At 39.5% G+C, this 24,315-nt stretch overlaps 3 protein-coding genes across 9 annotated transcripts; 1 reads left to right on the top strand and 2 right to left on the bottom strand.

The window, feature by feature from the left end:
- Positions 1-200: 200 nt before the first annotated feature.
- Positions 201-10,651, bottom strand: TOPORS (TOP1 binding arginine/serine rich protein, E3 ubiquitin ligase). Of its 6 annotated transcripts, XM_068552785.1 has the most exons (4): positions 10,023-10,240; positions 8,788-8,982; positions 8,154-8,364; positions 201-3,747 (listed from the first exon to the last, which is right to left on the bottom strand). In XM_068552785.1, exon 4 carries the CDS (start codon positions 3,742-3,744, stop codon positions 811-813), a length of 2,934 nt encoding a protein of 977 aa, XP_068408886.1. In that variant the 5' UTR covers positions 3,745-3,747; positions 8,154-8,364; positions 8,788-8,982; positions 10,023-10,240; the 3' UTR covers positions 201-810. The 6 variants fall into 6 exon arrangements, with proteins under 6 accessions (XP_068408886.1, XP_068408881.1, XP_068408885.1 ...); XM_068552780.1 differs by lacking the exons at positions 8,154-8,364; positions 10,023-10,240 and adding an exon at positions 10,472-10,651; XM_068552784.1 differs by lacking the exon at positions 8,154-8,364 and having other exon boundaries at positions 10,137-10,240.
- Positions 10,357-11,051, top strand: SMIM27 (small integral membrane protein 27). The gene is made up of 2 exons (XM_068552786.1): positions 10,357-10,517; positions 10,832-11,051. The coding sequence occupies exons 1-2, from the start codon at positions 10,473-10,475 to the stop codon at positions 10,934-10,936; spliced, it is 150 nt and encodes a 49-aa protein (XP_068408887.1). The 5' UTR covers positions 10,357-10,472; the 3' UTR covers positions 10,937-11,051.
- A 437-nt stretch (positions 11,052-11,488) lies between these two features.
- On the bottom strand, positions 11,489-22,717 carry NDUFB6 (NADH:ubiquinone oxidoreductase subunit B6). 2 transcript variants are annotated; one of them, XM_068553422.1, is made up of 4 exons: positions 22,421-22,717; positions 20,395-20,487; positions 15,057-15,101; positions 11,489-11,667 (listed from the first exon to the last, which is right to left on the bottom strand). In XM_068553422.1, exons 1-4 carry the CDS (start codon positions 22,598-22,600, stop codon positions 11,599-11,601), a joined length of 387 nt encoding a protein of 128 aa, XP_068409523.1. In that variant the 5' UTR covers positions 22,601-22,717; the 3' UTR covers positions 11,489-11,598. The 2 variants fall into 2 exon arrangements, with proteins under 2 accessions (XP_068409523.1, XP_068409524.1); XM_068553423.1 differs by lacking the exon at positions 20,395-20,487.
- Between the last annotated feature and the right edge of the window lie 1,598 nt (positions 22,718-24,315).

Below are 24,315 nucleotides of genomic sequence, written 5' to 3' on the forward strand. Positions count from 1 at the left end.
TACTCTTCATAATCATATTAAAGAAGCTAAATAATCATTAAAACTGTGAGGTTAAATGTAGTTCACATTAAAACTGTGAAATTCAGTATTTATAACACAAGGATATCCTTAACTATTTACAAGAGTTTAGCTCCACTAAAATAATTTGATTTAAAAAACAATCAATACTGCATAGGAAAATTTTTGGATTGTTTTAAACTGTTACTGTTTTATTTTTTCTTTTGTTGAATACACATTTGCTTTACTGGCAGTCCAGATAAACAAGTATATAAAGGAAATATTTAAAGTTTTCTTTTGGCAGAAGTCAAGATAAACTGTGCAGATAAAATGCCTCAATTTAACCTGAAGAAATGGTTTTGAATCATACAAATTTTTAAGAAGAAAAATAAAGACTGTCCAAAGGGATTCTCCTAGCTTATAACACATTTCCAGAATAACTCTCAAAAAAAATTCAAAAATACTCATTGACTACTTTAAAAATATGTCAATACCATATGGCTTTATGAAATAACTTCTAAAATTTATATTTTTTATTTAAAAAGGATCCCAAGTTTTAAATAAACTGCTAGCAATATCATTTTCTTCACTTAAAAGTGCATATCTCTGAGGGTGGGACATACATATTTTTTGAACAAATAATGATTTTTACAAATTTTTAACACACACACAAAAAAAAATCACAAAATACTTTTAAGGGGAAAAAGTTTTCACCAAGTGTCATCTTTAAACAGACTGCAGTAGATGACATTGTTCTTTTTTCTTTTTTCCTTTTTATACCATCAGAATTCTCAATGAGACGCTTTGGCAGTTTTAAGACATATCATGGTCTCTACCAAGAGACACTGACATTAATGATATCCGTGGAGATGGCAATCGCCTTGATGACTCAATCTGATAAGAGACATTACTGGGCTGGCTCTCCAAATCAGAGGCAAAGGTGTTCTCTTCTCTTACATCAAGAGTCTGTTCAATTGAAGCTGCCTGGGGTGAAATATTATCTACAGTTTTGTTGGCATTATTCAAGTTGTTATTAAGTGTGGTAATATCACACTCCTTGCCCAGGACACCAAATTCATCTTCTATTGTAACTACATCTTTAGTTTCAAATGGTTCCAAGGAAGGAACCAAAAATTCGTTTTGTAGAGGGTCTTGAGGACCACTAAGGTCACGTTCTGTATCCTCCTTTACTTCAGAATCCTTATCACTGTCACTGTCAATGGTAATCACAACTGGGGAACGTGAAGCATTATCGCCATGGTGTTTCTTATGCTTCCTCTTATGTTTTTTCTTTTTCTTTTTATGGTACCTAGTTGTATCGGTAGCTTTCCCTTCATAAACTATCTCTACACTTAAGCTCCGGGTCCTTTTTCTTCTCTTGTGCTTTGTCTCTCTGTCTGATGATCGGCTATCTGAAAAGCTGTCACTCTCATTTTTGTAGCTTCCACCCAATTTTGATGAAGATTTTGAGTAATGACCTTCCTTTACTTTAGAAGCAAATTCCCGAGATGGTTGGGCCACATCGTTAGAACCCTCCAAATGCCGTGTTTTGTATTTTCGTTTCCCGCCAGGCTTTTCATTTCTCACCCGGTCAGGCCCTGTAGATGCAGTCTTTGATCTAGTACTAGATAGGCTCCTTGATCTATGCCTTTCATAGTAGTAATATTTCCTTTCACCGTGATTATTTTTCTTCCTAGCATTTGTTCTTTCAGAAAAAGACTGAATTCTAAATTCTGGACTTGAAGATTGTCTGGAATAGTGAGCTCTGGACAGAGTCCTCCTCCTGTAAGATGATTCGTAGCCATCCCTGTCCTTGTTTCTACTATAGTAAGTATATTCCCACTTATATCTGCTTCCATAATTATTTCTTAAATAGTAACGATCTCGATTTCTGCTCCGTGATCTTCTTTTACCACGATCACTGCTACGAGATCTTGATCTGCTTGTGCTTTCACTACTTAGAGACAGAGTTTGGCTTCTTCTTGACCAACTGCTATCTCTAGTTCTTGATCTCTTTTTGTCTCTTCTGCCTCTAGGTCTGCTACTCTCCCTGCTTCTGGATCGTTTGCTTTTCATTCTTTTCTTCCCATGATGCTTCCTACGATTCTTCTGATCATGCCCACTCCTACCCTGGGAACATGAATCTGAACTTCTGGATCTTCCCCTCCTTCTGTGTCTGCGGGTATATGGGGAATATACCCTGTCTCCTCTGATGGATGAGCTCAGGTCTCTGGGAGAGGACAATGATACAGACCGTTTCTCTTCCTTCTTTGATTTGATTCTTGTACCAGAATCACAATGACCTTTATTTATTTGTTCATCCTTTCCAAGGATAGAGTGTGGAGATGAACATCTACTAACATCACTATCACCAGAACTGTAAGACTGCTCTTGTTCTTGTGCCTTCACGGTCTCCATTTTCTCGTAGGAACCTAACTCCTCAGAATCAGAGGACAGTTCAACAAGTTCTGGGGTCCTCTCAGCTAGTGGTTTAACAAACCCAACAATGACACAATTATCTGAAGAAGAATCACTGTCGTTATTTATGTTGTCATTGGTTTGTACTGCTTGCATCTGAGATGTGGCTCTTCCTGTTACAAGTTCTTCATCTGAACTGTCGGAAGTATTTAAAAGGGAAGACATGGCAGCATGTACCTGCTCTGAGCTTGAATAAGATGGCCCTGGAGTTTCATCATCCCATGGTGCCTGACTAACAGTAGCTACATTAACATCCAGCTCTTGGGTCTCTGCTTCATCGGGAGATATTGTTATGACCGAAGAATCAGAATGGCTACCTTCTTCATATGAAGGAGCAGGACAATCATAATTTGCATGCTGGTCAAAGGCTGCCATGTTAAATGGAGATCGGGCAAAACTGATAAATTCGTGTATAAAATGCTCAGTCCGATTAAGTAAAAATGGCCTTAAATCAGACACAAATGCCTGACTCTCCAAGTCATAGCGAGTAACATTACTCATGATGATATGCTGGACAATATTCACTAATGATCCATGAGCTCCAAAGAGAACTGTGAGTTCACGTTTTAACCAGGGGACTAATCTGTGAAGGCAAGCCGGATTTCTACGGAAAAATTCAGCTGAAATATCCCTATAGCGGCCACCATCTTCAATATTTCTAACTCGAGCACCAGCACGATAGAGAGTTCTCCTAAAATTAATAATATCCTGTTCTTGAATTTTCCGCAAAGATCTTTCATCTGCAGTAGCTGGCCTCCTTATTGCCATCTGTCTCATAAATGGAGGAATTTCACCATCTCTAGCTCTTGCTGAAATGCCTAACCCTTCAAATATTACTCCACTATCTGGTGGAGTTGTTGTTCTTCTATTCATGGTACTGTTAGGTGAATAAATAGAAGCACTTCGTTCCCTTGTCATAGTTGTACGATAGCGGAATCGTCGAACATCAGGGGTAACAAAAGAACCATTGTACGAAGGCCTTAGTACATACTCCTTGAAGTCGTCTTCTGCCCTCACAGAATGGAAAATAGAATCAAAGGGCTGTTTACATAGTGGACATTCAGCTTTGTTTTTTGACCACTCCTGTACACAGCGAAAACAGAACTTATGTAAACAGCGATCTAAGTAAGACACATTATCAAACCTATCCAAGCATATAGGACACTTAGAATCAGGAGATGCATCAGCTGGTACTGTCTGTTGCAATTTGCTAGTGCCAGCTTTAGGTGAAAAGTTGTCCATTTTAAATTCCTTAGCGGCTGATGCCATTATCTGTAAAAGGGAAAAAAATACATCAGTAACCTGATAAAAAAGAAATGACTAAATCTGAAAAAAATGCAAATGACTGTGAAACATACTTTGGTAAAAATAGTTAAGTAGTTTATTGTCTTTGTAACATAAAGGGGCAGTGTAGCATAGTAATACAGTACTTAAAGCACAAGCTCTAAAGTCAGATTTCCTGGGTTTGAATCCTCCTGCACATTACCAGTGTGACTATGGATTAGTTACTAGTTACCATCCTTATGCTTCAATTTCATCTGTAGCTCACTGATACTAGAACCTGCCTCACAGGATTTGTGAAGATGTTTAAAAAAAAAAAAAAAGCCCTTAGAAAAAGTGCCTGGTCCATAGTAAGCTCTCAAATATTATATAATATTCTATTATTCTTTTTTAAAAAATAATTTGAGGAAGATTTGATATATACAAAAAAGTGCAAAAGAAAATATACCAAGTACCCATGTATCCTCCACTCAGAGTTAGCAGCTAACATTTTCTCATGGTTTTTCCCGATTTTTTAAAATGTCCGTTTATGTGCTTCCCCGCCGCCCCCGCCATCCTTCTCTAGAAAACAAAAACCAAAAATATCATAATTCTCAGGTTATGAGAATAACTCCACTCAGGTGGAGTTATTTCTACACATGGTTTTATATCTTGCATACATATGCCCCAAACACTACGGACTACTCAATTGTTTTGTTTGTAGTAAGTATTATGCATGTATCTTTAAAAACAGCTTTAGGGAGAAAATTTGCATACCGGAAAGTTCACCTATTTGAACCAATTCTGTGGTTTTTAGTGGAAGATTCTTTCACACACAAAAAAGGATCTGTTAGTGAAGATTAAATGAAATAACAAAATATAAAAGCACTCATGGGCTGTGTCTGGCTTATAGCAACTGCTGAGTAAATGTTAGTTGCTGTTATTATTACTACACTACTGTTATACTACACTATTCTTACTACACTATTACATTCAGTTCATCACTGACTCCTTTCAGCATCCCTAAGAAGCTTTTCTTCGCCTTTTTATTTAATCCAGTCAGTCACTAAGTACCTTGAAATCATGTTTTCAGCCTCCTTCCTTATCTTTTCTCACAAGGATCACTAGAATCTTAAAGATTAGTTCTGTTTGCTTTAAATCTGTCAGTTTATATAGACCCATAACTTACAAAATGAATTTTCCAGAGCTGAAATCTAGTTGCATTACATTTTGGCCTTGTTATCTTATAAAATCCCTCTTTAGCTGCTTTCTATACTAATCATTTTATAGACGTTAAATATTAGTTTCTTCCTTTATGTTTTCCTGGGCCTATTATTGATCTTTCTCCACCATCACAGAAAGTCCCATCATGAGTCAACTGCTATCTAGTCAAATAATAGAACTGCAATTTTCTAAACAAGAAACTCACTGGCCATACCTAGGTCTAACAAAAACAAAGCCCACGATAAAAACCTATCAATATTATTGTAGAATATAAGTACTTCACCATAGACTTCAAATTAAACTGCTCATCTGGGGCGTCTTAGCTTTCTCAGAGCTATAACTTAGTAGGAAACCAATTAACGCTGAACAAGTTTCTTCAGGGGGTTCCAAATACTTCCAGTCCTCTGTTTCTAGAGTGGAAATGTAAAAATTACCATTGTTCTTAAATAGAAGAGAATTATAAATATATTAATACTAATTGCATTTTTGCTAATATATTTAAAGTCTGAAACCTTAATATTACATAAATTTCTCAGCATTTCCCCCTACTGCTAATATTTTTAAATTCTCCTACTCAGGAAAAAAAAAAAATCTTAAAAATAAAAACTATTAGGATAAGAGACTGTGCATGTGCATTAGGGGAAGGAGTGAAGAGTGAACAGGGCACTGGAGAGATTATCAGATCTGGATTGAAGACCAGGTTTCACCTAAAACTAACTCCGTCAACTGGAGAAATTCACATTAACTCTGGACTTTAGTTTGCTGCTCTATATAAGAAGGGGATAATTAGAATTTTAAAAAGACTGGTGAAATTCAAGTTAATACATTTTATCTTAATTTGTTTCTTTGGAATACAGAATTTTAGTGTTTACTAAACATTTCCAGTTCACATAAAAATTACAACCCAGAATGCATTCATTAAAAAAAATTATTTGGTAATAACTTGAAGTTCAAATAAAACAAAATCTCAACTAATTATAATTTTTTTAATGGAATTTTAGTCCTCCCTTCCCTAGTTGTATAAATCTGTTAACCAATTTGACAGCACCAGTCTAAAGAATGACGAGTAACATCATCCATAGTAGGTAAAAAAGAACAAATTATTAGTCTTGTCTTGTATTTCTATACAGGAATATCTTTCGGTACAAAGAATGGCATTCATCGGAAACACCAAATAATGGCAATGAATATAAATCATCATATAAAGAATTTACTCTTTCAAAATCATCACTAAATACTAAAATTAAAATATGTGCTAATTCAAATGAAATAGAACTACCACATGACCCAGCAATTCCACACCTATCCATGCAAGAGAAACAAAAACATGCTCACACAAAAACTTGTAAGTGAATAGTCATAGCAGTGTTTGTCCTAAGAGCTTAAAAGCGGAGATAACCCAAATGCCCATCAACTGATGAATATAGAATCTCCACACAATGGAATATTTGATAATAAAAAGGAATAAAGTACTGACACATGCTACAACATGGCTGAGTTTTTTCATTATGCTAAATGAAAAAGTATCAATCACAAAAGATCACATGTTGTATGCTATTTTATAGGAAATTTACAGAATAGGCAAATGGATAGAAAGCAGACTGGTGGTTGCGGGGTGGGGGGGGTTATGAGGTTTCTTTCTAGGATGATGAAAATGTTCAATTAGAGTTGCACAAATATACTCCATAAATACACTAAACCCCACTGTATTTTATATTTTAAAGAAATGAACTTTATGGATGAAATATAAATTATATCTCAACAAAACTGTTTCAAAAATACAAATTAAGGCATAGAACAGGGATGGCTAGGAGACAGATTTAAGATTTGTAGGTCTGCGGGCGAGTTCCGGGTCAGGTAGCAAAGGTGGACCTGATGATAGATTTAGTGCTTCAGGTTCTAGAAGAAGCCTGTGATAAAAGTTTCTCTATCCGAGCACTCTAGGAATTAGGACTTCAAATTAATTTCCCCATAGGGGATAAGTTAATCAGTTGTTCTGAACCCTTTTCCTTAACTGCCTCCCAAATTCTAAATAAAGTTTACCATCTTTAGAATAAATTGATTAAGCAAAACCTTCCCTTCCCCAAATCTTCAAATGTGTTGGCTATAACAGGGATAAAAACCCTCCATATCACATGTTGGGGGAAATTTCAGATAATCAACGAGCATACATATCTAGGGAAAATGGATGGGGGTGGGGGTGGACAGGTGGAGGGTGATAAAGAGTCGGGAGGCTAGAATCTAAATTAGACCACAAACCAGACATTTAAAAAACTGCACAGGGATACAAACTAGGAATGCTCTGCAGAATTAAATATTTAATAAAACCAGACTTCCTATAAAAGTATCTTCTACGGCATTCCTTAAATTATCACTGTATATACAATTTAATCACTAGCTGATTACATTGACGGAGTGATGTTAATTCTAATGTACAGCCAGGGCTGAGAATCAAAACCACTTACTAGTGGCGTGATCTTGAGGAAGTTATTTTATTTCACAAAATCTTACTTTTCTCAATTCTAAAACAGGCTGAGTAACAGTACCCACCTGAAAAGGTGGCTGTGTGAAGGGATATATTCCACGTAAACCCGAAGCATAGTGCTTGGTGGGCAGTAAGAACTTAATACTGTTTTCCTATGTTATGTGAAAATAAAGTTAATTTTGATCATTTCCATCATCCATAACTGATTATAAAATGCCCAGAAAGATGACAGTCTATAACTAAATGATTTTCATATTAATATCAATATTGTACTTAACATATCTAAGCAATGTGGCTAAAAAGGGTTCACAAGTGGATGAACTAGAAATATACCAAGTATTAAAAACAATCTGGGCCCAATCTCTTGTGACCTTAAAGAAATCATGTACGTCTCTGAACTGCAATATAATCACCAATTCCAAGAAATCAAACAGAAGTTATAGGATCTACTAACGAGACCCTAGAAAACTTAAATACTGACCAGACCCTAGGAAATTTAATTCCAGTTTCAGCAATAAAAAGAATTGCTTGGGAACCATTCCCCTCTAAAGCCACTCATTCCAGATAAGCATGACTGCTTTGGCTGACTCTGTAGCTTTCAAAGTCACTGACTAAAAACAAACTAAAAAGCCCAACCCTCACAGCTATTAACTTAAATCTTCGGTAACTCTTTCTGAATTTATCTTAAACAATCTTGAAAATTACCTACCAAAAATTCTATTCACTTTTCCTCTCAAATCACTATTTGCCTCATCTCAGTACTGCCCCCTTCCAGTCTACCAATCAGCAGCCCGTGAGGAAAGCTGCGCTGACTTGATGGATGAAGAAGTCACAGGCTCACGGGGTGTAAACAGTGTACAAACTCCAACAGTCACGGCGACAGTCACTTCCTTTGGCTGAGAACTGCCAACTGCCAGGATCTAAGATAAACACCGCGTGCATTACATAATCACAACGAACTAAAATACCGTTACTCCCGTTTTACAGACATACTCAGATTAGGGGCCCGCCCAAGGTCACATCTCTGACAGCGGCGATGCCACGACTCAGACTCGAACGTTTTGTGTTTTGTGTCGGCTTTTCCCCCCGGAGACCAAGCTCCTTCCAGTACACGGCTGGGCTCGCGCCCTCGGGAGCGCTTCTCGGAAAGCAGCCCTCCCCCGCCCACCGGCACGGATCCACAGGTGCGCGACGGGAGCCGCCGGGACGCCGGCCCGCCGGGCAGCCACGGCGCCTCAGGCCCGGACCGCAGCTCCCTCGACCCTGGGCCTAGCTGCAGGCGGGAGCTTCAGATCGCCCAGCCCTTCCGACCCCGGCGCCCCATTGTTCCCGGTCTCACTCACCTCGGAGGATACAGGCGCAGGCCCGGCTGGGGAGCTCGTGGCAAGCTCCCGACGGCCCAGAAAGCTGGGTCGGTGACGGCAGGACCCGCGAAGGCGAACCCGGCGACTTCTCCGCCGGCCCTCAGGAGCGGGAGTAGGCAGGGGCGCTTCACCCTCCTCGCGAGACAGCGGAGACCCCGGCGGCTGCTGCGACCCCTGCGACGTAAAGCGCTCATCACCAATGGCTGCTTGGGGGCGGTGGCAGAAAGCGAAACCCACTCCGCGACCCCCAGCAAGTCAAAACACAGCACCCGCCTGCGTAACGCATGCGCGGTAGGGGACGCCGGCACTGAAGGCGGGGCTTAGCGCGCTCGGCCCGAGCCCGGCCCTTCCCCCAACCCCCTCCTGGAATGAGAGCTCCTGGAATGAGAGCGACCTGACCCTCCGAGGCAGAAATCGCTATCGTACCGTCACTCTGGTTGCTACTAATCTCTGGGGATTACAGGGGCACTAGTTTAAAGTTCGCTTCTAATTTACCCGGAAGACACGATAACTAGCTTAGTCTCATTTAAACCTCACCAAACTCTGTGAACACTTACTAAAACTGTATCTGGTGTATAGATAAAGGAACTGAGTTACCCGGAGGCTAAGGGACTACCTCCGGCTGCAGAGTTAGGAAACAACACCGGGATTCGAATGGAATACCCAAATCAGAGGCCTACAGTTTTCAGAGAGAGATCAACTCCAGTATAGGGATAAACAGGGATTTAACCTAAGAGAATAGGGCCTTGAAATCTTCCCAAAACAGATAACGTTTTTACCCTTCCCCACTCTCCAAAATCTGCATTAAAACTGTTTAGGCGACAGCTGAGATTACAGAGACATAACGTCTGGAGCCTAAAGCTGCCCTCTGCCCCATTCTTCGCCTCAACTGTGAGTGTACCGAACATTCTAGGGCTGAACTTGGCTCCGCGTGCCAAACTCTGTCCTTCGGTTTAATATTTGATCGTGCTACCGTCCTAAGCATAGAAACGTTCAATAAACACTTGTTGATTGGCAGCTACATTCTGCCGGGTAATTCATGCCACGTTATTTCTTCTTAAAAGTATCACTGACATCAACAAGCCATTGCGTTCTCAAAGACTTGCTTCTTGAAGAAAAGCTCAATTAACAGGGATTCCCACAGCGATTCGTCAGTTATATAAAAGCGGGTGGTATTCTTGTTTACATCAAAGATGAATACACGAACTACCTACATTGTGGGAACAGATCCGGAAGGAAACATTAATTCTTTGAGCGCGAGACGTCGGCGTAGTATTTAAATCGTGGATTATTTTTCCAAATAAACTTTTAAATGCACACGACGGTACCTTATCTCGTATTAATACTGCTCTGGAACTGAAGGAAGACCGGCTGACGAGTCAAGCCTATCCCTCTTAAGTGGCAAAAAACACTTCCAACGTACTTTCTCGTTTCTCTCACCTCCTTCCCGAAAGGCGGGCTTGGCCCCGGGTCACGTGACACCGCCCACAGCTCCGGGCGGAAGAGGCCGGCCCAGCCGAGGGGAAACGCGCCGGAAGGCGAGTGGGCGGGCGCTCGCGCCCGGCTGAAAGATGGCCGCCGCCGCCCGGCAGCCACCGCCCCGGAGGTTACTCTAGGGCCTGCGGCTTCCGCCCGTGCCCGCAGACCACCGCCGTCTCCTTACCATGAAGCCAGTGAGTCGCCGCACCCTGGACCGGATTTATTCAGCGGTAGGTCCCGGGCCTGGAGGGGCTCCACGGGGTCGACTCCTGAGGCACACGGGTGAAAGCCCGCTATTTCTTCAGCGCCCAGAAACTCCAAAATCCATTGCTGAATTAAGCCTTTCACTCCCTCACCTCGACTCCGCCTCTTCCGGGAGGACACGCTCTTCCGCTTCTTACGTAAGAGCGGCTTGGTGTACTCGCTTCCGGAACCACATTTATACGAGTTTGTCACTAAAATTCCCACCAACCTGATGGGGGGTGGGGAGGAGGAAGTGCCACTCACATGTTTTTGCTTTTACTCCTCCTCTTGCATTTCTTAGTTGCTCCTCGCGGTCGTATTGCTCTCCTGGGGATACGTCATCTATGCATCAACTGTAGCTGCACGACGACAGCTAAGCAAGAAATACCCAAAATCTTCGGGATGAATGAAAATTTGTAATTCCTCTGGATTTGATTCCATGCATATACAATTCTTTACCTCATGCTCATCTGACACGTGTCTCGATTTAATGTAAAATCTTTAAAATGCTTTGAAATTCATTTTTGTATACCGTCCTTTATAATAACCACTAATATGCTACTTTTTCATATACTTAGAGATTTGTCTTTTACGTTCTCACATAACAAAGCAACCTACATCTAGGCCTTTTAATCTAGAGTTTCTAAAATACTTTTGAAATGCTTCAGAAAGCTGCCTTTAAAAGTGTGTGGAACTTCTGTTCTTTTGTTTACTGCAACATTTCATTACATTGTATACCTTCACGTCACAGTAGATTAAGTACTGTTTAAGAAAAAACTATCATGTGACTAAATAATTTTCTACATGCTGTTTTCCAAATTAAAAATGGCCAGAAAAAGTAGGTGATTGCCCATACCATTTTTTTAGCATGTCCAGTTTTTACTTATTGTTAGATAAGTCAAAGAGTCTCAAATTGTACAGAGAGAATCGTACAGTTTGGGAAGAAACAGACAACACATATCTGAGTAAACTTTATTAAAGTTACTTTTCCAGAAAATATATTCAGTAAGTGTGGTAAGGTAGCAACAAACTTGGGCTCAAACACCTTCGAAATTTTAAAAGTAATCTTCAGTGATGTTGATCAGGAAATTCTTTCATTGGTGGGATTACTTCTCCAGTTTCCAGAATTGTATCACCCTAGAAAAACAAAGATGCATTAGTGAAAAATCTTGTCTGCAGAGGTGATAGTTCCATTTGGTCAGACCTCATCTGGAAAATCTAGTTCACTTCTGGCACTCACACTTTAAAAGGGACACAGGCAAAACAGAAGCTGTCTAAAGATGAGCAACCAGTATTCAAAATCTTAAGGTATAAGGGAAAGAATAGGGGAAGTTTCACTCAAAAATGACTAGAAAGGACATGAGAGTTGTCTTTACAAAGTGATAAAAGGATAATCTTTATTTGCTTGGCCCCAAGAAACAGAAGCCCTAGAAAGCTGCAGGTAAACATCTTCACTTCAGTATAAGGCGGTAATGTACTCCCAGCAACTGAATGTGTTAGGCAGTCACCAGTTTACCGTTTGGCTCAGAATGGATATTAGAGACACAATGCAAACTTTCCTTGGGCAGCTGGTTCGGGTGTCTTTCCAAACCTAGATACAGTGTGTATGGCAGAATGGGCATGGACTTTAAAGCCAGAACCAAGTAGTGTGAATCCTGGAACCCTCCACTGACAAGCTGTATAATTTTAGGCAAAGTACTTAGCTTTAATTTCAGCTCTCTGTTTAAGACAGCAGGTTCCATCAGCCTGATAGTCCATGAATTGACTTAGTAGAGTAGAATTATCCCCATCACCACCTACCATTCCCTGACCTGGTACGGCTCAGGACTGTATAAACTTGTATTATGTTTAAGCCGTTATATACCTGGGGGAAAACTTGTTACCACGGCTAGCATTACCCTAACACAGAAATTAATAACTTGAAGTGGTACTAATGCTGCTGTAATAAAAATTGAACCACATGGCACTGGCTTAGCAGTGGGGCTACAAGGACACTGGCATTGGAGGCTATAAGATGGAAACAAAAGGCACTAATAACTTAGAAGCAGACTGTCTAATGAACTTGAGGTTCTAGGAAAAGTACCTGAAAAAACGTTACAGTATGTGTTTAACTACTAGTGGCTGCCTTAGTAATGTATTTTAAGAAACATAAGCTCAGGTAAGAAGTGACTGATTTGAAAGGAGAAATAAAAATAAGAATCTAAAAATTCAGGACCTTGCAATATTAGAAAATCAGATTGATTGTTTCTGAATCTCTAAACAGTAACAACACTGAAAAGATTCTGAGAAACAGAAGCCCAATAAAACTCAGTAAACAGAGGGACCCAGCACCGTGGCAAAGATCAGACTGAAACAAAGGTAGCCCTTGAACTAGAGTGTGTTTCTGGTGGCCTCCACATAGCTGCCTCTCAACTGAGTTGAGAGAGGCAGGAGAATAAGGACAAAGAAATGAGACAACTTGATAACTATGTATAGAAACCACAGATACTAGCATGTGGGACTGACTAGAAGCAAAAAGATTAGACTCCTACCAAGTATTTTTCTTTCCATGCCTGCCAAATGTGAGAACTAGATGGTCAAAGAAACCAAACATACAGACAATAAAAGCCTATGACTGTTTCTGATTAAAACAACCTCTGGCACTCAACCTTCTGTGAGCAGGAGGGAGACTTTAAAGGCTGTACAACCCTAAGGAGGGCATACTTCCCAGTACTCATTTTAGATGTGGTCTAGCTTGATAATGGAAAAGAAAGAATCCTCCTAGACTGAGCCAGGGGCCAGGAAGAACAATGAACAAAGGTGTTCCTTCCAGAAGCAAAATCAGTCCTGTTCAAGTAACTTCCCACACACAGGGGTTAGGAGTCTTTACAGTGTTTGACCACTGGGGTTTCAGAGCCAAGTGACTGCTATGCTGTCCAAATTCCATCGTTGAATAATGGGCGTGGTTGGGAGGCAAGGGATACAGTTCACTTGCCATTGATCCTCAAATCTCCAACAGAAGAATCTCCAAGAATAACCCTGACGGATATTACTATACATCATCTGAAGATCTTAGGTTGCAGTGATGTAATGGGACCTTGGGGTTTCTCCCTAGGAAAGGGACTTGTGTTACGTGTGTGGGAAGAAGGAAGCAAAGAGCTATTTGTTGACTAGAAGGATACACTGTGGCAGAGACTCCAGGTATGGGAGGCTGAGAAACATAAAAAAGCACAAAGACATGTGGGATCATGAGAATGAGTTCTGGCCGACAGGACATGAAGAGAAGTGATGTAAGCTACTTCCAAGCTTAGACCTTGAAATCATCCCCTGAGACATCCAGCCCTCTCTTTCCCTATGATCTTGGAGCCTCATAGTCCCAATGGCCTCACTATAATTGTCTGAACTATGTTAGTCTGTGATGTCAATAGAAAATAAACTTTTGTTGTTTGTTACTGTCTATCCTATTCTAAGGTATGTACAGATGAGCATTCTTCAGGTCTTCAAAGGGGCAGCTTCTCAAAGGCGTCAATGGTACAGAAACAGGAAAGAACCACAGTGGCAAAAAATACGGAAGTAGGAGAGATGCTATGGAATCACTATATGGTCTTCTAAAGAGAGTCCTCCTTCTTTTCCTTTGAACAGTAACGGCAAAATAAATGATAAACAAATGTATAAATGGAAGAATAAATAAATTACCTAACTTGTTGAAACCAACAAGATAATTGAGCCTACCTAGGCCCTGACACACATCAATTATACACAATGAAATACAGAAGAAATCCCCTACTATTTCCTAAAGCAGAATTCCAACTGGAAGAGTTAGCCAATTTTGGTAGTTCTCCCTAAAATTCCCTTCAGTTGTAGTCGTCAATGGATTATTGTGACCATGTCATTTGATAGAAGCAAGAATCTACATCGAGTTTTGTTTTCTAAAATTAGAGATTGATTGTAGTTCATTATCTGTGACTAGGAAATGGAACAAGAACATAACATGTATTTGACTCTGCTAAACAATGCTAGTAAAATACCAACGGACTAATAAGTAATCTTTTAATGATGAAGACTTATTTTAAATTAGGATAATAGCCTACATATTCATAACATAAAATTTAAAGCACACATTAACAGATTATAAATTCACAGATGGAGAGGTTATGGTCAAACTGCCATAGGAAATGATAGTTTGGAAATAATAACAGAGGAATTTAGTTGCTGTTACAATGCTCAGGTGTCTGCTCAGGCTAGTGCCCTAAGTCCTTAACCCTACGTGAAACGGCACCAGTGAAAACCTGTTGGTACCTTCAATTCACTTTAGGACTACAAAGGTCACACAAGCTTTACAGCCAGGGTGAAAAGAAATGTGCCCACATCCCAAGTTCAACTGTAATTGCTACCTCACATTATTTCCTCCTATTTTTTTTTTAAGAATATACAAAACAGGCACTTAAATTTTCAGTGAGAAGGAAAATTTTAGTCTAATGATCACTTGGGAAAGGAAAGAGAAATATAATAAACAAAAGAAAAACCAGAGATGTTTTAAGACTTACTGGGAATATTCTGGGCTTCCTTTCAACAATGGCATATGGTTTTGTCTGCAATAAAAGTAATGCTCTGTTAATTATAGTTTTAGAGTTTCTTCTAAAATAAAATAGATCATAACCCAATTTTTTTTTCAGTAGAAACGCTGGCACCAATTTTTTCCCCTTTTTTTTTCTCATATCCCAAATTTTTAACTTAAGCCCCAAACTTTCACTAAGCTCCAGACTCATACATCTGATTATTTACTCAAGATCTCTACTTGATCAAACAGGCATTGCAAACTTAATCAGGTCCAACACTTAACGTCCCTCAGTGCCAAACTGTTCCCTATCTGTGTAAATGGCACTTTCGCTCTCCTCGTTACAAAGGCCCAAAACCCTGACTCCTCAGCAGGAGGAGATTTTATCCTGAATCTAGTTGCTTCTCACCACCTCTAGTACTACTACCCTTGTCCAAGCCTTTATCATTTCTTCACCTACTAGTCGGCCAGCTTCCGCTCATGCCCTCCCTACAGTCTGTTCTCCACACTGCAGGGAGAGTAGAGTGATTCTTTTAAGATGCATCACTCCTGTTACTCCTCTGCTCAAAGTTTCATAATTCTTACAAAAAAAAAAAAAAACCAAAGTCCTTGCTGTGATCTCTACGAACACAATCTGGCCCTTGGCTACCTCTCTGATCCTCTCTCTCTCTCTCTCTCTTTCCACCCCCCCCCTCCCTCCCTCTCTCTCTCTCTCTCTCTCTCTCTCTCTCTCTCTCTCTCTCTCCCTCTCTCTCTCTCTCTCTCTGAACTGTAGCTGCAGTGGCTCCTTTGTATTAATACAATCAGTTAGGCCTGCTTGTGCCTCAGAGCCCTTATGCTTAATGATTCCTCTACCTGAAATGCTCTTCTCCTAAATACCTGCTTGGTCCAGATCCTCATTTCATTTGTGTTTTTCAAATAGCACTTCCTCAAAGAAGCTTAATAAAAATAGCAGCCCCTGTCATTCTCTAGTCTTTTACCCTCAGTTTTTCTTCTATAGACTTATCACCTCCTATAACATTATATACCTCTTTGCTTATCTACTTATTACCAGTCTCCCTAAACATTTCATGAAGACAGGAACTCAATCTGCCTTGTTCAGTGCTATATCCCTGTGTTAAGAACAGTGCCTTGCACATAGGAGGTGCTAAATAAATGTACTTATTAAGCATACACATCTGTACAAGATACCACACCAAAAAATTTAAAAGATTATTGGCATGATGTAAGACTCAGGCAAATTGGAGCCAAAAGCAGGAGAGAAACTCAGAATACAATGTGAGAACATTCAAATGTCTCTAAAAACTGGCCAGAGGCAAGAAGATACTGAAATGTCTTCAGAGAGAATGTTAAATTCAATTAAGCATAAAGGTATTAGCTGAAGTAAACTGGGTGCAACATAGAGGATGCAGGCCTACCCAAACCAAGACAAAGAATAAGGTAAAAGAGAGGCTTTGGGACATCTACTGACATAAAACCTTTAATTACGTCCATCTGTGGCTCAGGAAAAACCACCTGGAAGTATGAATCCCTCAGATAAGCAGCCATATTAATGTCTTGAATTGTCAACCCAGTAACTGCAGCTTGTTAAATTTTCTTCTCTTAGGAGATAAGTGTTTTTTCAATCCTAGAAATATTTAGTTAAATACAGATATGACAAGGTAAATTAACCCAGGGTATAAACAGATGAATGTCAAATTTAATAAGTTCTGAAAACACTGGGACAATCCATATATTCTGATATAGAGTATTTGTAATGTTTAAGATAATCAGGCTATTAGAGATTCTAAAACATTAGTTTTAGGATTCTAGTTAAAATGCATAATTGATTTAGATGTATGATTTTTAAGTTTAAAAAGATTTTCCTTTTTAGGGTCATTAATATGTCCTATAAATACTTAAAAATAAAACTCGACTTAATTTATTTCTTCCTGAAAAAGTATCTTCTGGCTTCACTTTACTTTTTCATTCCTGTTATCTCTGCCCTAACCAGATTCTCATCAACTAATATCTACTAAACTGCAACAGCCTCCAGCTGATTTGCCTGATGTCAATACTTTCCTCCCTCCAGTTCACCCTACATATCAAATGTTTTTTATGTTTAAATATATCACTTTATCAACTCACTCTCCTATTTAAAAATGTAAAGTTTCCCACTGCCTACCATGTAAAGTTCAACCTCCTCTGCCTAGCTTTCAGGACCTTCCATTTATTGGTCCCACCCTACTAAGCCAAGAGACTTGCAGTTCTAGGCAATCCTATCTTCGGTAAACAAGACCATGCTAACTACTAACTCCTTGTTTTTCTAAGTGGAACAGATTTTCTCCTCCATACTTTTACCCAAATCATACCTATCTTCCAACTTTATTATAAACTCCTTGAGGTCAGGAATTTCGTCTTATATATTCTTTCCACAGCAATAAAGGAAGACATACTAGGCATTCCATAGTTGATGATCAACATACGTAATCTTAGTGAAGAAAGCAAAGGTGTTGTCAGCAATCAGAAATTTAAAGAACCCACACAGTCAACAGAGAACAAGTGACATACGAGTGAATTTTCTGAGAACCCCAGTTATTTGTTTCACTCTCCTTTCATCAGGCTACAGGAAAGCAAACCTCAACTGGATTAGCTACACTTTGTTAGGCAGTCCCAAACTTTTTTTTACTGAATCGCTTCATAGTGAATTGCTGACTGGTTTATTACTTTAGTATGTACTTCCTACAAATAAGGACAATATTCTTAAAATAATCACAATACAGCCATCAGGATCAGGAAATTAACATTGATTTATTAATACCTTCTATCTAGTCTGAAGAACCCATTCAAATTTTATCACTTGTCTCCATAACTGTTTGGAGTTATCAAAAACTCCCCTCTTATATAACCAGTTCTCCATCCATCGTGTAGGCTGTTTAAAGTTCTGACTGCCAATGCCATCTCTTTGTTTTTTGTTTTTTTAAAAAATTCATCATTGGTCAATTTTTTTTTAAATTTTATTGCTTTATTTATTTATTTATTATATTTATTTTTGGCTGTGTTGGGTCTTCGTTTCTGTGCGAGGGCTTTCTCTAGTTGTGGCAAGTGGGGGCCACTCTTCATCGCGGTGCGCGGGCCTTTCACTATCGCGGCCTCTCTTGTTGCGGAGCACAGGCTCCAGACGCGCAGGCTCAGTAGTTGTGGCGCAGGGTCCTAGTTGCTCTGCGGCATGTGGGATCTTCTCAGACCAGGGCTCGAACCCGTGTCCCCTGCATTGGCAGGCAGATTCTCAACCACTGCACCACCAGGGAAGCCCCCTCTTTGTTTTTTTGACGAAGCAGATTGTGCCCATGAATCAAGTTCACATTTAGTTGACAAGTCCCTTTAGTCTTCTTCAATCTGGAACAAATCTTCCATGGTTCTTTAACTTTCATGATCTTGACATTTTTGAAGGTAACAAGCCAATTATTATGCAGAAAAGTCCATCAATTAGATTCAGCTTATACATTTTTGGCAGGAACATCGCAAAACATATTGTTTTCTTCTTATTGCATCCTATCAAGCAGCACACAATTTCAGTCTGTCCCATTATTGGTAATGTAATTTAGATTTCTTGATTAAGATGATGTCTGCCAGGTTTCCTCCACTACAAAGTAACTCTTTTTCCCTTTGTAACAAATAAGTATGTTGAAGGTAGTAATTTGGGGATTAATTCTAGCAACTTTTGATGCTCCCTGGTTGAATAAAATATTTCTATGATGATTCTCAAATGGTGACTTTTCTTGTCCATTTCTTATTTACTCTACTGTACAAAAAAAAAAGCTTTCGCTTCTATCTATTTATTAATTAATTAATTTATATGAGTATGGACTCATGGATTTGCATTTTATTTATACAGCTGGCTATCATTTATTACTATCGTTTATTCTGCTGCTCAAATTTGTTCCAGTGGGAGTCTTTTCAAGCTGACTCTGTCCTTTTGATTCATCTCCATCATTCTTTGAACACACTTCTTTACTTTCTGGCACAAGCTCATCTTGTACTTTCCCTGCCCCAGCCCTGGAATCAGCCATTTCTCCAAGGAGCTCTGGATCCTTTCAGTGGAAAACTATATTTAGAAAATAAGCCCAGCTGCTAGATGTGCTAGTTATTGATAGCATGGGGTAGCAATGCTCACAGGCCCTATCAATGGACAGAGCTAGGTAATATCTGCATTTACAGCTATATTTATTTCTATATTTATCAATGCATACTAAAAACCATGAGTCACACCAATACTTCCAATTCCATTCCAGTACCACAAGGTTTTCTCCCTGTATTCCATATGCATAACTCTCTTTTCTGACAATGAGAATTCAGGGTTCCAGTATCATCAACATATGTTCTCATTTGATCAACCTTCCTGTATATAACCAATCTCCTGTCATCTCCACCATCACACTCCAGTATAAATAACCTCCTCACCTCATTCAGATTCTAACACTTTACTTTGGGTTGCCAACTCCATCATTGCCCCAAACCACACTCCTTCCTGATGACTTCCTCCCCTTGCTCAGGTTCCAATATCCTACACCAGGTTGCTGACACTGCTGCTCTCCAAACAGGTATACTCACCAATTCCCTGTCCCCTTACCCCCTCAGCAACCCACTCAGGATCTAACCCTCCTCACTGGGCACAAGAATGCCCTCCTCACTCTTTGGGTTACAAAACTCCATGCTGGGCAACTACCATCACTCTCCCTTCCATGCCACTCCCCAAAATGCGCTCCTTCCTCACCCTGCCTGGGATTTAACACCCTACACCAGGGTATCCCTAGCCTTTAAAATATGGCAACAGACTCAGTTCAATGCAAGATCTTTCAGTGAAAAAAATTCAAGCTTTTGGACATGCTGAATTCTAAAGAAAGTAAGTTGTGAAAAACCAGACAGAGCAAAGGAAAAGGAAATGATGACAAAGATAACCTTTATCTATTGTGAATTTTATCTTATACCAGATCGGTGCTCAAAAAAAAGGAGCAGAAATTATTTTCTCCCTTCCAACTCAGGACCCCGAGTTTGCACCAGTATTATTAGGTCAACTACATTTCTGATCACTTAAACATTGTTTCATGAGGAAATGCAATTCAAGTTGTAAACAACTAATATAAAGATCAACTTTTTGAAAAACCATACATTACCTAAGTTTCATTAAACCTTTCACCTAAAAGGATTCAAAGTAATTCAAAATCAGTTATAAGTGGCAGATTACGTCCACTAAGTAGAGCTGGGTAAGGCATAGCCACATAGGAAATAATTTTGTACAATATTAAAAATAAATTCTGAAAAATACATACTTAAAACACACTTACATTCACATGATATTTGAGATAATAATGAATAATCCAGACAGGGATCAGTATATGAGTAAAAGCAAAGATACTGTGTCGGTACGTCTTATAGATCTGGGGGGAAAAAAACATAAACGAAATAGATATCTTATTTTTTATACACTTGTGGCAGAAAAAAAAGCATCAGTGATATAACAATATCACGATTATTGTAAAATCTCTAAATGCTATATATTTCCATATAGTCTGTAGCTAACCTCACACACCGAACATTCTTACTAAACATAGTGCCTGCTAGGTGACACCTACAGAGTTCAAAGCAAAGGAGGCTTAAGACAAGCAGCATTCTGCAAAACTATAGTACTGTATTTATAAATATGTTTTTAAAAAGACTTCTAAAAATATCCTTATTATAAGTTTGTTTAAGATAAAACATGGCATAAATAATGAAAGAATAATTCTAATCAATTTAACCAGAGTAATCAGAACTACAGAATTTTCAGGTAAAGTCATTTCCCTAATTTATCAATTTCAGATACCCATAATCAACACCACTTGTATCATTCTAGGTGTAGGGCAGACAACCTTGAGTGCACTAATGCTGGAAAAAGAATGTTTTACATACTGGGATAAGGGTGTTCCGAGCTCACTTTGAGGTGCCTTCAGACACAGTATTTTTAAAAAGAAAGGCAAAAGACAGCTAAAAATGGAACTTTTCCATGGCAACCAATTTGACTGAAACAAACCTATCCTGTCAGGGAAAAGACAATCTAGATTCTAAGTGTTGTAATAGATATGATTATGAAAGAAAAAGTTAATTCAAAGTAAGGTAAGACATTTCAACAAATGATTATTTACTTCCTTACATCACTGGCTGACGGGTGAGATGTCAACTTTCAACCAGTGGCTGCCAAATCAGTTAAGTAATGCCAGAGATACAAAGGGTGAGAAGAGAGGAGAGTTGAATTAGAGTTTAATTTTACCATCATAAATAAGTATCTAATACCACTTTCTTAAAAAAATTTGCACCAGACTTTGTAGCACAATAAGATACACATGGATTTCAAAGTGAACTTCTTCAATTCCTAGCCCTGGGACCACAGGTAAATCACTGAATTTTTGCAAGTCTCGGTTTCCACATATTTAAAATGAGGATTAGGAATGGTTTCTACCTTATAGAAGTAAAAAATTAAATAACACATGTAAAACCCTCAGCAAAGTGCCAGGCACAAAGTAAGCACCGAAGTGTTACTTATATTATTACCATTATTATTAGCCAAACTCGCAAGGAATTCTGAGATACAGCATTCATCATTCATAATTGATGTGATTTAATTAACGACCTCAAGAAAATGTCAGGAGACCCTGAAAATAAAGATAGCACTTGAGTGAGTGATTTTCTGCAAAGTCCAGGAATGGCATTCTTAAATGAAAGCGTGTGTTCAACGTACGTAGTACCAGTTAAGAAAGGGGGCTCTTGAATATGACTCACTCAGCATACCAATAGGACCCCTTCTTTTACGGTCATTACATAGAGCTGTATTACCAGCTAGAGGCTCATTGTGCCTTCTGGTAGTCGAGTGCAGTGTTAGTTGGTCTCTATAATCTCAACCTCAAAAATCAGACAAGTGTCTTCAAATACTAAAATCATTGAATTTTAACTCTAGTGAATCCTTGGCCATCATTCTGAGGGAAGGTCTCCACAGTCAAAAGAGAACCAAGCCTGCAGTGTCCTGTAAAACCCAGGCGAAGATTCGCCTCCTTCTCATCACACTTGACAGCCAAAGGGCAAGACCATCCCAAAGCCATACAAGCTCCGGACTCCTTACTCCTGACTCCCAGCCCATGATTCCTGGGACCAGAGAGCGTCCCAGCTAAACCTAAGTCTCGGTAGAACCTGATTCTCCCTTGGGGAACTACCGGAACTTTCGGGGGTAGAGCGACTCAGTCCCTAATGTGGCTACAGTGAGCAGGCGTCCCAGCAGCCAGGCCGGGGACCGCGACGGGGCGGGAGTCAGGGTGGGTGTGTGGGAGGGCCGTCACTCACCACGTTCTTCCAGGAGGCCCCGTCCTGCAAAAACTTATTCCAGAATTGCTCCATAGGCCACACCCTCCGCGGGGGCAGCACCGGTTCCCGGGGGCTCAGCTCCTGATCCTTCAGCCATCGCCTTCTCAGCTCTCGCAGCTGCTGCAGCCGCAGTTTCTCGTCGGACGTATACCCTGACATGTCGCCGCTGATACCAAGGCAGCAGGATACGGCGCGCCCCCGAACCAGGGTCTTGTCACTTACGCGCGCTCCCGCTCTGCAAAGCGACCTTGCTAGGACGCCACGGAGCGGCGCACCGTTATGACGTCACTCTGGTCCTGCCTCCGAGCGGCTCCAATCTGCGCGTAGTGGCTGGGCATGCGCAAAGCCCTCCACACACCGTCCGGGTTTACTGGCCCAGATTACCAGTGGCGGCAGTACCGCCTTAGTTACCGGATGAGGAGGGAAGTGATGAATGAGAGAAAGTATGAGAGGTCAGAGGACTAGAGGTTCTGATAAGGAAGAACTGGTGTGCTGGGAGTTGGGAGGGTGAGAATATGTGATTCAATGAATGTGACGTCCAAATGCAAAATTCTTCATTTGCTTCTCCCACCTTGCAAATCCTCTTCCCGTGACCTACAGAGTCTGTGGAGACCCGTTACGTCTAAGTTTAAACCCCAGACTTGTCAGTGACTGGTTAGGCGACCTTGAGCAGCTGTCTCAGTCTGTTCCTTCATCTGTACTGCAGAAGTAAAAATAGTCTCAATATCTAGCAGAATTATACACATTCACACTTTGAGCCAGCAATCCCACTTCTAGAACTCTATCCTAAAGATATCGTGGTAAAAGTGTGTGAAAGACTATTCACTGCAGCACCATATGTAATAAAATACTGTAAATTGCCCCCAAAGTTCCTCAGTAAATGGCTACTTGAATAAATTATGGTAAAATAATGCAATGAAGTGCTCTATATACAACTGGAGTGAGCTCCTGAATACATATATTGTTAATTGAAAAAAGCTGTGGAAAGAAGTGTGTATAGTATACTACCTTTCATCCAAAAAGGGGAGGGTGGTAGTAATACTAAATAAGTATATATATACATATACTATAGTATATCTAGTAATTATATATATATATATATATATATATATATATATATATATATATATATATATATATATATTTGCTTAAAGTTTAAAAATAACGGAAAGGAAAATTAGTGATTTTTTTTTTTAATGTTACTTGTAGGGAGAGGAAGGCAGTAGGCTACAACAGACAGAGATAGAACCTAAACTTCTCTGAATTTATAAAAAGCAGCCTTTAAAAATCAAAAGAAAAAATACATGGGTCTAAGTGATCTGCTTGTTGGCATAATTTCAAAAACATACACCATTTCAGGTAACTTTAAACCATCAAATTACTGTACATCCATGGAGAGATATACCTCAAAGAAAAAAGAACTAAAAAAAAAAAGTAAAGAAAAGAAAGAAGTCAAACTGTTTTAAGTGATCATATTGTTGGTAGTGATGGTAGTGGTGGTATTGTTAATCTGACACTGAAAATAAACATTTATGCCAGGATTTTTGTTATGGGAGAAAGGAGATACAAATGTAAATTGTATGAGTTTAAGTAAAAACTCTGTAGTCCTAAATTTGGACAGGAATAAACAGTATTAACTCATGATGTATTTTATCTTTAAATAAATATATAATTGTATCTTAACAATGCCTATGAAATGGCCTAAAAACTATGGCCAACCCAGTAACCATGAACATCTTTAGCTCCTAGATTGTGATCTCTAAATACCATTTTCCATTAAAAGGAACCAAGACTCCTTGGAGCAGCAGTTCTCAAAACATTTTGCTCCCCAAATCTCTTTAAATTCTTAAAATTGTTGAGGGCCCCAAAGCGTT

Source organism: Eschrichtius robustus, chromosome 10 (genome assembly GCF_028021215.1).
Source record: "Eschrichtius robustus isolate mEscRob2 chromosome 10, mEscRob2.pri, whole genome shotgun sequence".
Classification (NCBI taxonomy): Eukaryota; Metazoa; Chordata; class Mammalia; order Artiodactyla; family Eschrichtiidae; genus Eschrichtius; species Eschrichtius robustus.